Source organism: Solanum dulcamara, chromosome 1 (assembly GCF_947179165.1).
Source record: "Solanum dulcamara chromosome 1, daSolDulc1.2, whole genome shotgun sequence".
NCBI lineage: Eukaryota > Viridiplantae > Streptophyta > Magnoliopsida > Solanales > Solanaceae > Solanum > Solanum dulcamara.
Genome location: NC_077237.1, coordinates 39,586,025 through 39,600,134, shown reverse-complemented (window position 1 = coordinate 39,600,134; position 14,110 = coordinate 39,586,025). Strand labels below are relative to the sequence as shown.

At 35.2% G+C, this 14,110-nt stretch overlaps 1 protein-coding gene across 11 annotated transcripts; it reads left to right on the top strand.

Moving 5' to 3' along the window:
* Positions 1–461: 461 nt before the first annotated feature.
* LOC129893375 (uncharacterized) lies at positions 462–7,182 on the top strand. Of its 11 annotated transcripts, none has more exons than XR_008767798.1 (6): positions 462–775; positions 2,097–3,434; positions 3,863–3,960; positions 5,335–5,490; positions 6,162–6,271; positions 6,967–7,182. XR_008767798.1 is itself a non-coding variant. In XM_055969089.1 (4 exons), the coding sequence occupies exons 1-3, from the start codon at positions 3,827–3,829 to the stop codon at positions 6,236–6,238; spliced, it is 360 nt and encodes a 119-aa protein (XP_055825064.1). In that variant the 5' UTR covers positions 3,445–3,826; the 3' UTR covers positions 6,239–6,271; positions 6,967–7,174. The 11 variants fall into 11 exon arrangements, 2 of the variants coding, with proteins under 2 accessions (XP_055825064.1, XP_055825766.1); XR_008767729.1 differs by having other exon boundaries at positions 468–2,174; positions 2,310–3,434; positions 6,967–7,180; XR_008767912.1 differs by having other exon boundaries at positions 515–775; positions 2,811–3,434; positions 6,967–7,177.
* Positions 7,183–14,110: the final 6,928 nt, after the last annotated feature.

Genomic DNA, 14,110 nt, shown 5'->3' with positions numbered 1-14,110 from the left:
ACTTCAATCTTTAAAAATAATTGTCTTTATCTTCTTCTATTTTGATACTCTATTTTGGTTGTTATTATCCTTTTGCGTATGTGTTCGTTAATAAAAGTTAGTACTCTCTTTCGGTTGTTCTTTTTTGAAAACATATTAAGAGTCCGTTTGGATGAGCTTAAAAAAAGTAACTTTTATGTATGAAGTGCTTTTAGAACTTTGAAGTGCTGAAAATTATATTTATAAATAAGTAGTTGAGTGTTTGTTTAAAAGTGCTTATGTTGAAAATAAGTGTTTGAATTTTAGGGTTAAAAAAATAAAAAAGATAGTTTGAGAATTTAGTTAAAATATAAGGGATATAAAAGTAATTTTCATGGTTAAACAAAATGACTTTAAGCACTAAAAAAAAAAGTTAGAAATACTAACTTTTCATTTTTGACTAACTTTAACAACTTTATGGCTTAAAGTTAGCATTAAACAAACACATTCAAAAGCCAAAAAGAAGCTTTCATCCAAAAGGCTCTAAGTTATTTTCATTTGTCCTCAAAACAGAATAGCATAGTGCTTTTAGAAGGTTGAAATTCCAGTGGAGTTAAAAAGATACCATAGGTAATTTCTTTTTATCTGCTTAAGGTTGATGGGTAGAGTTACTAGATATACTTGTGTTGGTGCATTGGCAAGGTTAGTGCAAGGTGTTTCGGAGACTGGCAATTGGATAATACTCTGAATTTTTTTTGTCATATCTTCTAACTCCGTAGGCATTCAGATTTCTCCTAAGAATAATGTATTACTTGAGGTATTTCTTCTGTTCTAAGCTACAGTCCTATCCCTGCCTATTCAAGAATGAGAAAATGATCAGACCAATTAAGTGTCTAGCAACTGGATATGTAGGAAGTGGCAACACTCTGGATTCCCCCTTCTTCCAGAATGAATGGATCAGAAAAGGGGCTTGATTCTCTATTTTCGGGCAGGGGGTGAAGGCCATAGGAGAAGATTACCCTACCAATAAGGAAGAGGGGGAAAAGTGTTGTCATCTATCTCGATCAATTTCTTGAGGCGTTATAAATCCATCCTGGCTCAAAGAATTATTCTTGCTATTTAACCCTTCGTTCCGTCAACAAAAAAAATCATCCTTGACGATTTTTCATTCCTTCTCTGCCGAGTTCTGCCTTTCGAACAAGTGATTGCGCTAGGAGTGTCGTTTCTTTTTGTAACAGTTTCATCGACCTACCAACTAGGAAACTAAGCGTGCAATCACCACTTAAGTGGTCCGATCATTCTTCTCATCTTTATTTTTAATTTGTAGAAAATTTTTATGGAGTATGTATATGTGGTTTATCTGTTAAAGGATATTTGACGTTCACTAGGTGTTTGAAAAAATGTCTTAGCTAGAAAAGTTATATTTTGTTTGCATTGTTAAGTAAACTCTGGATTTGTGTACTTTTAAATTTCTTGAATGTTTAGAATTGTACCATAAACTTGGTGTTGTCACATGGCCTCATTGGTGAATGGTACCCCTTCCCATATTAACATGAAAGGTATTTCTTTTTATTTGCTCATGTTTTAGTTTTGCTTATGATTTTAAAGATTCCATTTTTAACAACCTTTCTAAATCCACTGTCTTAATGGTGAACCGTTTGTATTTTACACCTCTAACTTCCTTAAGCTACATTTCTTTTTTGTTCTTGTACTTCCTATTATGCCTTTTTCCTTAATGGGTCTTATTTTTTAATTGCTTCATGCATAGGCCTTTTCATGTTTTCTTGTTTCATTTTTTGTTTGTGAGTGTGCAACTATGTGTAGAACATAATGTGTTTGGTTTTAAAGATTTAATATTTTATCAACCAGAGAGGTCTTTATCCCCAATGTGGTTTTCTCGATGCGAATCCAAATTTGATCGGCCCCAATGTTATCATAAATCCAAGAATCTTTTTAGAAACAACGAAAGTCATTGTTTAATAGCAATTCTCTTTGTTTCACACCTCTAGCCTCATTGAACCCACAATGGTTATGTACTTCTCTTCTTCCTTCATATCTGTATTTTCCACAATGTATACCAATTTTCTCTCTCTCGATCTCTTACATCCTTTTAATTAATTTTTTCTAAAATTGTCAAGTTATCTAAAAAAAGTTAACGGGAAGTAAGCTGTCAGGAAGAAGACACTACCCATGCAGTTTTAACTAGAGTGAATAGTGTAAGTTCTTTACCTGGTCTCCTGCTTTCTACTCTTGAAGCGTTAGAAGCTTCATAAAATTAATGTAGGTAGGAAAGTTGGTAATGTTTGGACAAAAAAACACATTGAAATGATTTGTGTTAATTTTCATTTTAGGTTTACATCCACTTTTGACAACGTGAATAATAAGTATTATCCAGAGCCTGATTTGTTAGAAGAGATGGCCTGGTAAGGACTTTGATTTCCTTTGTTTCCAGCTTGCTAAGTGGTCTTTATCTAAGATACAATTACCCATGCTACTAAATTTTGTATCCCTTTTGCAAACAAATCGCGACTACTCATGGTCCTGTTGGGACAACAAAGGATACATATTCAAAATTGATAAGGCTATGTATAATATTGGCCGTGAAGCGGAAAATTCTTGAAATCATGGGTTCTAGATTTCAAAATGGAGGTGAAAATTTCTGAGTCAATTATTCATACGAGTGTTCGTGCGACTGAACATTTTTTTTTCCGCAACATTCTTTTTCCTTCCTTTTCTTTGTATCTCAGTTCACAATTTCTGACTTACATGGTAGATTTTCTTAAATATATATTTTTCTTATCCCTTCACGTCTTCCCTTTCAGTCCTGATTGTTTGTGACTTGTGCTATTTAGGTAGATTAATTTCCCACTTAAGAGCTAGCACTTTGTGATTTTTGGTGTGCAAAGATGTCGATATGTGGTGGTAAGTATTCTTGTTCTATATTATAGAAGCCAACAAGTGGGAGAATGAGCACTGCAATTAGAAGATTGTACCAAAAACAACAAAAATCGTATTTTCGATATTGTGAATTATTTTAGGGTTGAATTGGTTCCCCTTCTAACACGTGTACTACTGCCATAGAAACATGTAGTGCTATCTCTACTTCTCTCCCTTTCCTTATCTAAAACTTCCATACAGTCTCTTCGACTCCACATAAAAATTGACTTCAACATTGCTCCTTCTCTTGAGATTTCATTCCTCAGGTAAGTAATCTTATTTTGAGATCTTCCCTTTCAATGTATTTGCATCTATGTGTCACGGTTTTTTTGGGCAATTCGGTAAATTAATGTAATGTTAAGTTTGGTTGACATCTACATTCTTAACATTTTGCATATTATAGTGCATGGTGTCGTAATATTGTTCTTGATGAAGTATTTGGGATCTGAAAGTCTCTTCAAAGGTGCAAGAGATACAATTGAACTTCTAAAGTTCTTTAAAATTGCAATGTTCAAACCATTTGAGAAAGAAGAGCGAAGGTATGAATTCTTGAATTTGTAAGGTTTTGCTTCTTGATTTTTACAGGATGTTGGTTGCTGTAGAATAAAGATATGTATATATTCTTCTTATAGATTTGTAATGTTATATTTCTATTATGTAGTTGGTATTTGTGCTTCGGCAAACGATAACCGATGTCTCTTTCTTTTAAGGTTAATTTCTCATATGGTCACTCAACCAATGGGTAGTTATTATCTCACAAAGTCACTTTTCTTTTAAATTTCAATTTTTTCCAACAAAAAAAGTTACTTTCTGATATAGTAACTATTAGTTGATTGAGTAACCATCTGAGAAATCAACTCCTTTCTTTTTATGATCATTTCGTCATCATTACGTAAAATCCTTTGTATAGAGGTGTTTGGTAAAAAAATATATGAACTGGGTATTTGATTTGTTACGCACTCTCCAGGTCTTTTCCATCCTTCACAGGGAAGAGAAAAAACAGAAAATTACCAATTGCATGTACTGCCATATTATCAGTTGTGGAAGAGCTATATGTCTGACATGGTTAGCACCTATAGTGTTGTAATTTTTAATCTTCTTTCTATTTATTTGGAAATATGTTGTTGCTAGCATTCAGCTGTAAGTTTTGAGAAATTGTCTAATTTGAGCAAAAATAATATATTTTTTTTATAAAGAGATATCAGTTTAATCCAGCAATTTGTTACTTTGTTTCAAGAATCCTGCTTCTTGAATGAAAGATATTTGTTGATAAGAAGTTTCTTGAACATTAAAAGGGCAGCCCGGTGCACTAAGGCTCCCGCTATGCGCAGGGTCCGGGGAAGGGCCTAACCACAAGGGTCAATGTTCAAGAAGTTTCTTGAACATTGAGTTTGTTTAATTTTGAAGGCCTTGTATGTGTTGGACACTTACATAAATTATTTATTCCATTAAATAGAAAGTACATCATAGGAGGTATAACGAAAAATCACAAACAACTACCTTTGTAATGACAGGACAATGAAATGAAATTATTAGCTTGGTCCGTACAAGAATTTTATAGTTGCAAGCTAGAATTGCCATAATGCCGTGGATCGGAAGTATTTCTTTTATAGTATTCTTATATCATTATGTATATGTTGGAAATCTATTTCTAGGTAATTATACCTTGGATTTATTAGAGGTATGCTACTTTTCCCACAATTTCTCCTTCTGTAAACAACTTCTTCTCGATTGTTCTTCTGCATGCAAAATCACTTGTCAATATGAACAATCTATCCTAACAAATCAATGAGTTTTCCAATGTAAAAATCCATTTGAGAAAAAGATTATAACAGAGTAAACAAATAGAGAAACTCTAAATATCCTTCTTAACTACAGAGGTATGTTTACAGATTTTGCTTGCGATCCTCATTAAATTTACCTATGATTAGTCGTTATCCGTTTGTATTTTAGACATTGTACACCATTTACAACAAGGGTATCTTGTAATGGCTGAAGCAAACATCATCTATCAGTTGTACCAAAAGTACTATAAGTTGTATCTTTCCAGAAACGTGTAGTGGAATAAAATTATTCCTGTCACTGAACCTTCTTTACCTAAAATCTCTTTGTCATCTTCTCTATTTCTCCTCCTCCCTCTCTATCACAGATCTTCAATCCTTCTGCTAACTGGGTATTGTTCATTCCCTCTTGTTCTGACGAATTCTTTAGTTTTTCCTTTTTTTAGTAGTTCGTTATCGCAGTTGTTGCTGGTGAATTTTTCGCATTCAACTGTTGTTTAATTTCTGGTGGGTTTTCTTTTTTCAATATTATGCTATGGCAAACTTCATGCCATTTAATGATGTCTGAATTTGTAATTGTGATGGACAAATATATTACAATTTTTCATTTCGTTAATTCGTTTATCGATGGCTGAAAAGATTGTTGACACTCTTTCAGCTGTCAGCTATGCAGCTATTTCCAAAACTCTACCGACATCACCATTAGTTGTTGCTGCTGGATTGGCTGTTGATAATCTTATTTGTGCAGTATACTTCACAACATTATTTGCATCGACTTCTAAAATACCTGTTGAGGCTACTCAATCACCCACTGGTATGTACACCGATTCAAATGATGAAATATCCCAAGGCCCCTTCACATGTTAATTATTGTTTTCTATTTGCTGTTCCATCTCTATTATTATAGTAAAATTTTAAATGCATGGAACTCTTTATGACTCTTGATGTAAAACTATTCAGAATGTAAAACTCAAGTTAAAGTCTCTTGATGTATGATTATGTTGAAATTTAATTCCCTATCAAGTAGTAGAATAATTTATTATTTATCTGAAATATCTATAAGCGGAGCACTAAACCAATCCATAAGCCCTATAAATTAGATAGGATTGATTGACCAAAAGCTTAGACGCTCATAGATAGAACGGGAGAAGGCTAGACCAAAATCTACACTAGCTAAATTTGTACCATCTAAATGTTTTCCAAGTTTCTAGGACTAGCTAAATTTGTACTAACTAAGATCACGATGCACATTGTACGAGTAGAAAATCTGCACTAACTAAATCTGTTTGAAGTGTGCCAAAACACCCTTGAATCCTTCTAGTCCAACATGTCCCAAAACATCATATGAACATACTGAAAGTCTCAAAGCAAGAAATGGGGTGCTAATACTCTAAACGAGGAGTTGGGTTGTTACATATAGTCTCTCATCAAAAGCTTTAGTTTTTTTCGTTTCCTAATCGGTTCTTTTCCCTTTTGGTTTGACAGTTGCAACTACTATTAGGACTGTATTGCTTTTTGGATCATTCCGATGCGATTACTTGGTCAAGATGGCTGGAAGGTAGCTGTCGCTCTTATTGGAAGACACAAAGGTGGAGGTAAATTCATAGACTCTTGTTTTGTCTGTGGTCTTGTACAACATCATGGTAGTCATGGTGGTTCAAGAAAATGTTTACAGTCTAAATTTATACCTTGGGTTAATATTGCTCAGGGTTGTCTTGAGTTCAACTCCTAGAAAAAAGTCATAAACAAAAACGGGATGATAAAGCATTCAAAACTTCTTTGATTGATCCAAGTGAAGGCTTGCTCACTGAGAGTGTTGAAACATTAATAAGAACTCACTAACTTATGAATTTTATTTTTCATTTTTTATATTATATATTATGTACTGTATTTGATTTGTTTGTTGATACTTAAAAATTAAGGTACATTTCATATGAGAACCTAAATTTAGAGGGTTTATTTGTAATGCCACATGAGTAAGGAATTTGAGACTTTTTTTTTTGGGAAGCAAGAATTTTCCAAGTTCTTTACTTTGTTGCTAAGTGGATTTTGGTAAATGGTATATAGGTAGTTTAAAAGTTTTCAAAATTGTTATACTATTGTCTCATCTGGTGTTACATATTATCCGCACCTATTTTTATAATTTTGATCGCTATATGTCCCTTTTGCTTTTGTTTCTTTCGTCTTTTGTGTCCTCTCGATTTCTTTCAAAGGTCCAGTCATGATAAATATATTGTGTGATGAATTGATTTTTATCCACCAAGTAATGCTTTTTTTTGTTTATTTGTAGGTTGTGGTTGCTACTTCACTTCAAAGATAGCGACACAAATGAGTTGTTTTTAAGAAAAAATCTAGGTTGCATGTGTCGAGAAAATTTAATCAGATGAAGTTCTAAATGGTATGGACACATTGTGATTGTAAACATTAAAATTATATTGGATTTAAATTCGTAAATTAATTTGGACTATATTAAATTTAAGAAAATAATTCAAATGATGTGGCAATTCAAGTCAAATTAAATGAGCTACTAAAATTACATCACGTGTCAAAGTTATATGGCAATTCGAGTCAAATTAAATGAGCCATTAGAATCATGCTATGTGCCAAAATTATGTGGCAATTCAAGTTAAATTAAACAAGTTACTAAAATCATGCCACGTGTTGAAGTTATGTGACAATCTAAGTCAAATTAAATGAGCCATTAGAATAATGCCTCATGTATATGTGACATGTTTTGACCAATCAAATTAAAGCTCTTTACCAAAGAAATCTGATCGGTCAGTTCAAACCAACCGATCAAATCACACCCTCATACCACCCCCTACAACTATAAATAGGGGTTCTCATTATTCTTAGAGTTTTTTTTTTGGAAGAACAAGAAGTAAAAAGAGAGCTCGTGGATCAAAGACCGCAAATTCTCTACAAAGCTACAAAGTTCAAGTAATCAAATTCAAGTTCAAGTTCAAGATCAAGAACGAAGGCAAATATCAAAAAGTTTGAGATCAAGTTATTTGTTCATACTTATTTACTCTTCATAACTGTACAAGTGTTCGCGACGAGTAATTTAAATTCAAATTTGAAGACGAAGATTCAAGATCAAGCTATTCAAGCCCTTGACTCTAAATCAAATTCAAGTTCAACATATTCCATATTATTTGAAGAATCAGAGGATTATCATAGAGATTGTAACACGCACTACATTTTGAAACCAAATATTACTCTTTGTTACTCCAATTTTTCGATCTTGATTATTTATTTTTCTCGGCTCAAAAATTTTTTATTTACAAATTTTGGCACGCACAGTGGGACAATCTCTACCTCTCATCTCTTTACATCGATCATCAAACCTCAAGAATACTTAAATGGCATCTAAGAAGTTTGACTCCAGGACTATTGTTGCTAAGGCTACTGATTTCAAGTTTTACTCTGAGGTGGAGAACATACTGGATGCTACTATGAGAAGTTTGGGACCCATCACTAAGAACAGAGCAAACTTGCTAGAACAACAAGCACTTCAAGTGTCGTCTGCATCAGTTTCTATTTTTGATCTTCCATCTTCAAAAGGGCACGATTCTTTTCGAATGAATTGGAAGAAGGAGAGAATATAGCTGATATTGTTGAAAAGACGTTGGCTCGACTTAGTCCTTTTAACACAAGGAATTACACTATTCAAGATGAAGATGATGTCTTGATCACTAGATCTGCCCTAGTCACTCCACGTAACTTGTTTCAAACAAATTTCAATTTGAGGAAAAATCCGTGCTTTACTCCATCATCCATAATGACCATCCAAGCGATGATGACTAACGCCTCAACTGTTGAAGAACAACTGGCGAGTTTGACAAAGGCAATTGAAGGTCTAACAAAATATGTGCAAGATCAGGATAATCGAACTGTCAAATTAACGGACAGAGTTGAAAATGTTATGGAGGGGGACTCAAATCATGCACCTGGAAATGTCCCATGATACAAGAAAAAAGAGATTTAGTTACAAAGCAAATAAATGTGGGTGATGAGCTGCAAGTATCCGCTGAAGGAGGGATTCCCATTCATCAACTGAAGGACTTCATTATGGGAACTATCAAAGATAAGTATGACGTGTCTTCAAAGTCATCATTTATGTATGCAAAGCCATACACTTCAAGAATTGATGTTTTGAAGATGCCTGCAGGTTATCAACCTCCAAAATTTCAAAAATTTGACGGAAAGGGAAATCCAAAGAAACACATTGCCCATTTTGTTGAAACTTGCAATAATGCAGGAACATATGGAGATTATCTGGTCAAACAATTTGTGCTCTCCTTACAAGAAAATGCCTTTGACTGATATACGGATCTTGAGGCTAGCTCTATTGATAGTTGGGAACAACTTGAGCATGAATTTCTCAATCGTTTCTATAGCACAAGGTGTACTATGAGCATGGTTGAACTCACAAATACACGTCAATGGGAAGATGAACATGTCATCGAGTTCATCAACCGATGGAGAAATGCAAGCCTCAATTGTAAGGATAGGCTTAGTGAAACTTTTGGAATAAAAATGTGTATTCAAGGAATGCGTTGGGGGACTTCGTTATATCCTACAGGGTATTAAACCCAAATCATTTGAGGAACTAGCCACACGTGCTCATGATATGGAGTTGAGCATGTCTGCAAGCGAGATTGAAGGACCACTTATTTATGAGCCTCGCAAGGGAAAAGACAAAATGGAGGTAAAGAAAGGAGGAAAATCGGCACCTAAGTTTGGAAATAAGGAGTCGATGAATGTTAATGCCGTGCCTTTGAAAGTGGCTACAAATCTAAGCAAGAATCAAAGGGTGAAGACCATGACTTTTTAGAATAATGCTGGTAGAAAGCTGACTTTGAAGAAAATGTAGGCAAAAGAGTATCCTTTCTTGGACTAAGATGTCCCAATAATTTTTGAAGAGCTTCTGGCATTAAAACTCTTTGAGCTACCTGAAATGAAGCGTCCAGATGAGGTTGGGAGGACTATTGATCCAAATTACTACAAATATCACCGTTTGATGGGCCATCCTATTGAAAAGTGTTTTATCTTTAAGGAAAAGATCATGGACTTGGCTCGTGAAGGAAAGATATTGCTTGAAGACAAGAAGGAGAGTTCAAATCAAGTCTCTGTCACTTTTGGTTCACTCGACCCCATAGTTCTTTGCAACTTTGTTGAAATACATAATGGTGGTGATGTCCTAGCCACATCACCACAAAAAATGATTAAATTTGGTGACTTCAAACCGATAGATGTTAATGCATCATTGCTCGTTCCTTCGATGAATGAAGTAATAGGGGAAAATAAACCTCTAAAGGAAAACCAATCTTGTGATGCTTATACTGATGATGAAGGATGAATTTTAGTGAAACGACGAAGATGTTGTAAAATGAGCTTGAAAAGAGAGCCAAGTAAACAAGTGAAAAAAGCAAAGATGAAGAAACTACCTAAAACTCAAAGGGTAAAGAAGAATGTGAAGAAGTCAAGAGTTGGGGGGAATTACTATCAAAAGCAACGTTCTCCGATGACATTAGAGGAATTCTTGCCAAGTTGGTTCCGTGAAAAGATTTCTCATTGTGACATCAAGGCCTCGTGCTGTAACATTGATAAAGAAGAGACAATGGGAGAAGGCTCATCGCCATCATTACTTCCATCACATGAAGACCCTATCAAGTCTCACTCTGAAGAAGTGGACACTTGTGATGCGAAGTTTACATTCACTAATGATGATCTTTTATTGGGTGAGGTGTTGCATAATCTTCCTTTATATATGGTAGGTTTTGTGCGTGGACATAAAGTAAATAGGATCATGGTGGATGATGGATCTGGGGTCAATATTCTCCCTATTCGTATTGTGAAAGAACTTGGAATCTCGATAAATGAACTGTCTGAAAGTCGTCTGATGATTCAAGAATTTAACCAAGGGGGCAAAGAGCCATTGGTGTTGTCAAATTAGATATAACGATGGGAGATATGTGTTCGAGTGCATGGATGCATGTTATTGACTCAAAGACCTCGTATAATATCTTGTTAGGAAGGCCATGGATACATGAGAATAGAGTGGTATCGTCCACCTACCATCAATGTTTTAAATACTTTGAAGATGGGGTTCAAAAGAAGGTAGTTGCTGATGATGAACCTTTCGATGAGATAGAAGCACACTTTGCTGATGCAAAATTCTACTTAAAGAATCATGTTTCAAAAGAAGTCAAAGTTGATAACGCGATACTTGCTGATGTCACAAAAAAGGTTGATGTAGCACGTGATAATGCGAGGGTCATGGTTGAAAAGAATAAAATGCTTTCAGATATGAGTAAAAAACCTAAGACAAGTGAGGCATCTTCAAGTAAGAGAATGATTCCTATTTCTCACTATGTCCCAAAGAAAAACAAGGTCAAGATCCCACCCTCTGAGTTTCAGAGTAGCAAGTTGACATTTCCTATCAAGCAAATTGATGAAATCAAATCACCTTCAAAAATGATAGAAGGATTTTTCAGACCATCGAATCATGATTCATATGAATCACTTCCTAAAAAGCGTACAAATGAGGGTTTTGACCCAAATGCATATAAGTTGTTGGTGAAAGCATGATACAATCCCAATGAAGCTTTTAAAGTAGGGAAGCTTCCAAAGAAGTTATTGAAAAGGCAAATCATGGCCTAAATCCAACTCAAAGGATGATGATAGAGAAAGGGTATGTTGTCAAGCAATCGCGCGAAGGCTTGGGTTACAAACAACTATCGCCAGTTCGAATCTCTATAAAAAGGATGAGCATCAACTATATTACCCCTGTGGAAGAACCTATGATGTTCAACAAGAAGCCTTCTGTGTTTGATCGACTTAGTGGCATGACTCCTAACGTTTTTGCATTTGATCAGCTAATCGAATCAACTCCAAAAACTTTTGTGTTTGATCGGTTGGGACCAATGAAGAAAAAATACAAGCACCAAGGAAATTATAAACCAATGGAAGAACGGGTACATGCTCGAGAGCATATTTCACCCAAGAATTGCCCTAGTTTGATTATTTCTAGAATGAGGCGAGAAACAAAACTTGTAGTTTTATGTGGAGATGTCCTGAGAGCAAGAACTCATACCATAGTTCACACTAGGGAGCGAGATGAAGATGAAGAAAGTATGGGATCATCAAATCACATCACAATTTGTGACGAGGAAAGTACTTCACTATATGAAAAATTGAGGATGGTTTGTTGATATTCATGCATGCCATCACATATCTTTTAATGATGGTGATCCTCAAGAAGATGAGGATGCTGAAGATACGCCACCTGAACTCGAGGAAGGGATAAAGAATACTGTTGATGCATTGAAGGAAGTAAATTTTGGGGTTGATGATGATATAAGGCCTACATATGTAAGTGCTTCATTGGATGACGATGAAGAGAAGAAATATATTAAGTTGCTTATGGAATTTAGGGATGTATTTGCTTGGAGTTACAAAGAGATGTCAAGATTAGACCCTAAAGTTGCAGTTCATCGTCTTGTTGTGAAACGAGGCACTCGTCTTGTTAAACAAGCTCAACGTCGCTTTATACCTGAACTAGTTCCTTTGATCGAAACTGAAGTTAACAAGCTCATTGAAGCAGGTTTCATTCATGAAGTCAAATATCCTACATGGATTTCAAGCATTGTACCTGTAAGAAAGAAGAATGGTCAAATACGAGTTTGTCTTGACTTTAGAGATCTTAATAATGCATGCCCTAAGGATGAATTTCCTCTTCTAATACCTGAGCTTATGATTGATACCACAACTGGTTACGAGACAATGCCTTTCATGGATGGTTCGTCTGGATACAATCAAATTTGCATGGCACCAAGGAATGAAGAACTTACTGCATTTTGCACTCCTAAAGGTATATATTGCTACAAAGTAATGCCTTTTGGTTTAAAAAATGTTGGGGCTACTTATCAATGAGCCATGCAGAATATTTTTGATGACATGCTTCATAAAATCGTTGAGTGCTATGTTGATGACTTAGTGGTGAAATCAAGGAAGAGTGATGACCACTTGCAAGATTTGAGAATGGTATTCGAACAACTTCGAAGATACCAACTCAAAATGAATCCTTTAAAATGTGCCTTGGAGTTACTTCGGGAAAGTTTCTCATTTTTATTGTTCGACATCGAGGAATCGAGATTGACAAAGATAAGATAAATGCTATTTTAAAGATGCCTGAGCCAAAAAATATTCATGAGTTAAAAAGCTTACGGGGAAAATTAGCATATCTTAGGAGGTTTATCTCAAATCTGGTTGGGAGATGTCAACCGTTCAGTCGTCTTATGAAGAAAGATGTTCCTTTTGAATAGGACCAAGCTTGTACCAATGCTTTCGAGAACATATAGTCTTATTTGATGAAGCCTCTAGTACTTGTAGCTCCTATACTTGGAAAACCATTGATTTTATACATTGCAGCACAAGAAAGGTCAGTAGGAGCGCTTCTCGCACAAAAAAATAATGAAGGGAAAGAAAATGCCCTGTATTACTTGAGTAGGATGATGACACAAAACGAGATCAAGTATTCACCTATTGAGAAGTTATGTTTGGCACTCGTATTCTCGATTCAGAAGATGAAGCATTACTTCTAAGCTCATATTGTACAACTTGTCTCTAAAGCGAATCCTATCAAGTTTGTCATGTCCAAGCCTGTCTTAAGTGATCGACTAGCAAGGTGGTACCTCCAATTTCAACAATTTGAAGTTGTGTATATATCTCAGAAGGCAGTAAAAGGACAAGAGCTAGCATATTTCTTGCCCAATCATCCAATTTCGAATGATTGGGAGTTATCTGATGAATTGCTTGACGAAGACGCAATGCTAGTGGAAATTCAGCCACCTTGGAAGATGTATTTTGATGGTGCTTCACATCATGAAGGAGACGGTGCTGAAGTGGTTTTTTTCACTTTCCATGGAGAAGTTTTGCCGTACTCATTCACTCTAACACAACACTGCTCTAATAATGTTGCTGAATATCAAGCACTCTTACTTGGGCTTGAAATGACTGTTGATATGAAATAATTGCAACTACAAATTTTTGGGGATTCCAAGTTGGTGATCAATCAAGTCTTGGGTAATTATGAAGTAAAGAAGCTGAGTTACTCCATACTGCAATTATGCTCAAAAGATGATAGGATGGCTCGGATAGGTGACTATTTAACATGTCCCTAGAAAGGAAAATAAGAAGGCTAATGCGTTGGCAGCTTTAGCTTCTGCATTATTATCGGCTGATGAAATACAAGTTGTGGTTTGCCAAAGATGGATAACTCCGCCTCCAGATGAGCATGAAGAAGAATTTTGTCAAGTTATCGCCACTTCAGAGGCTGAAATTGAAGATTGGCGACAACCAATAATAGATTACTTGTGTTATGGAATATTCCCAGAAAATCTTCTAAGATGGACAGAAATCCGACGACG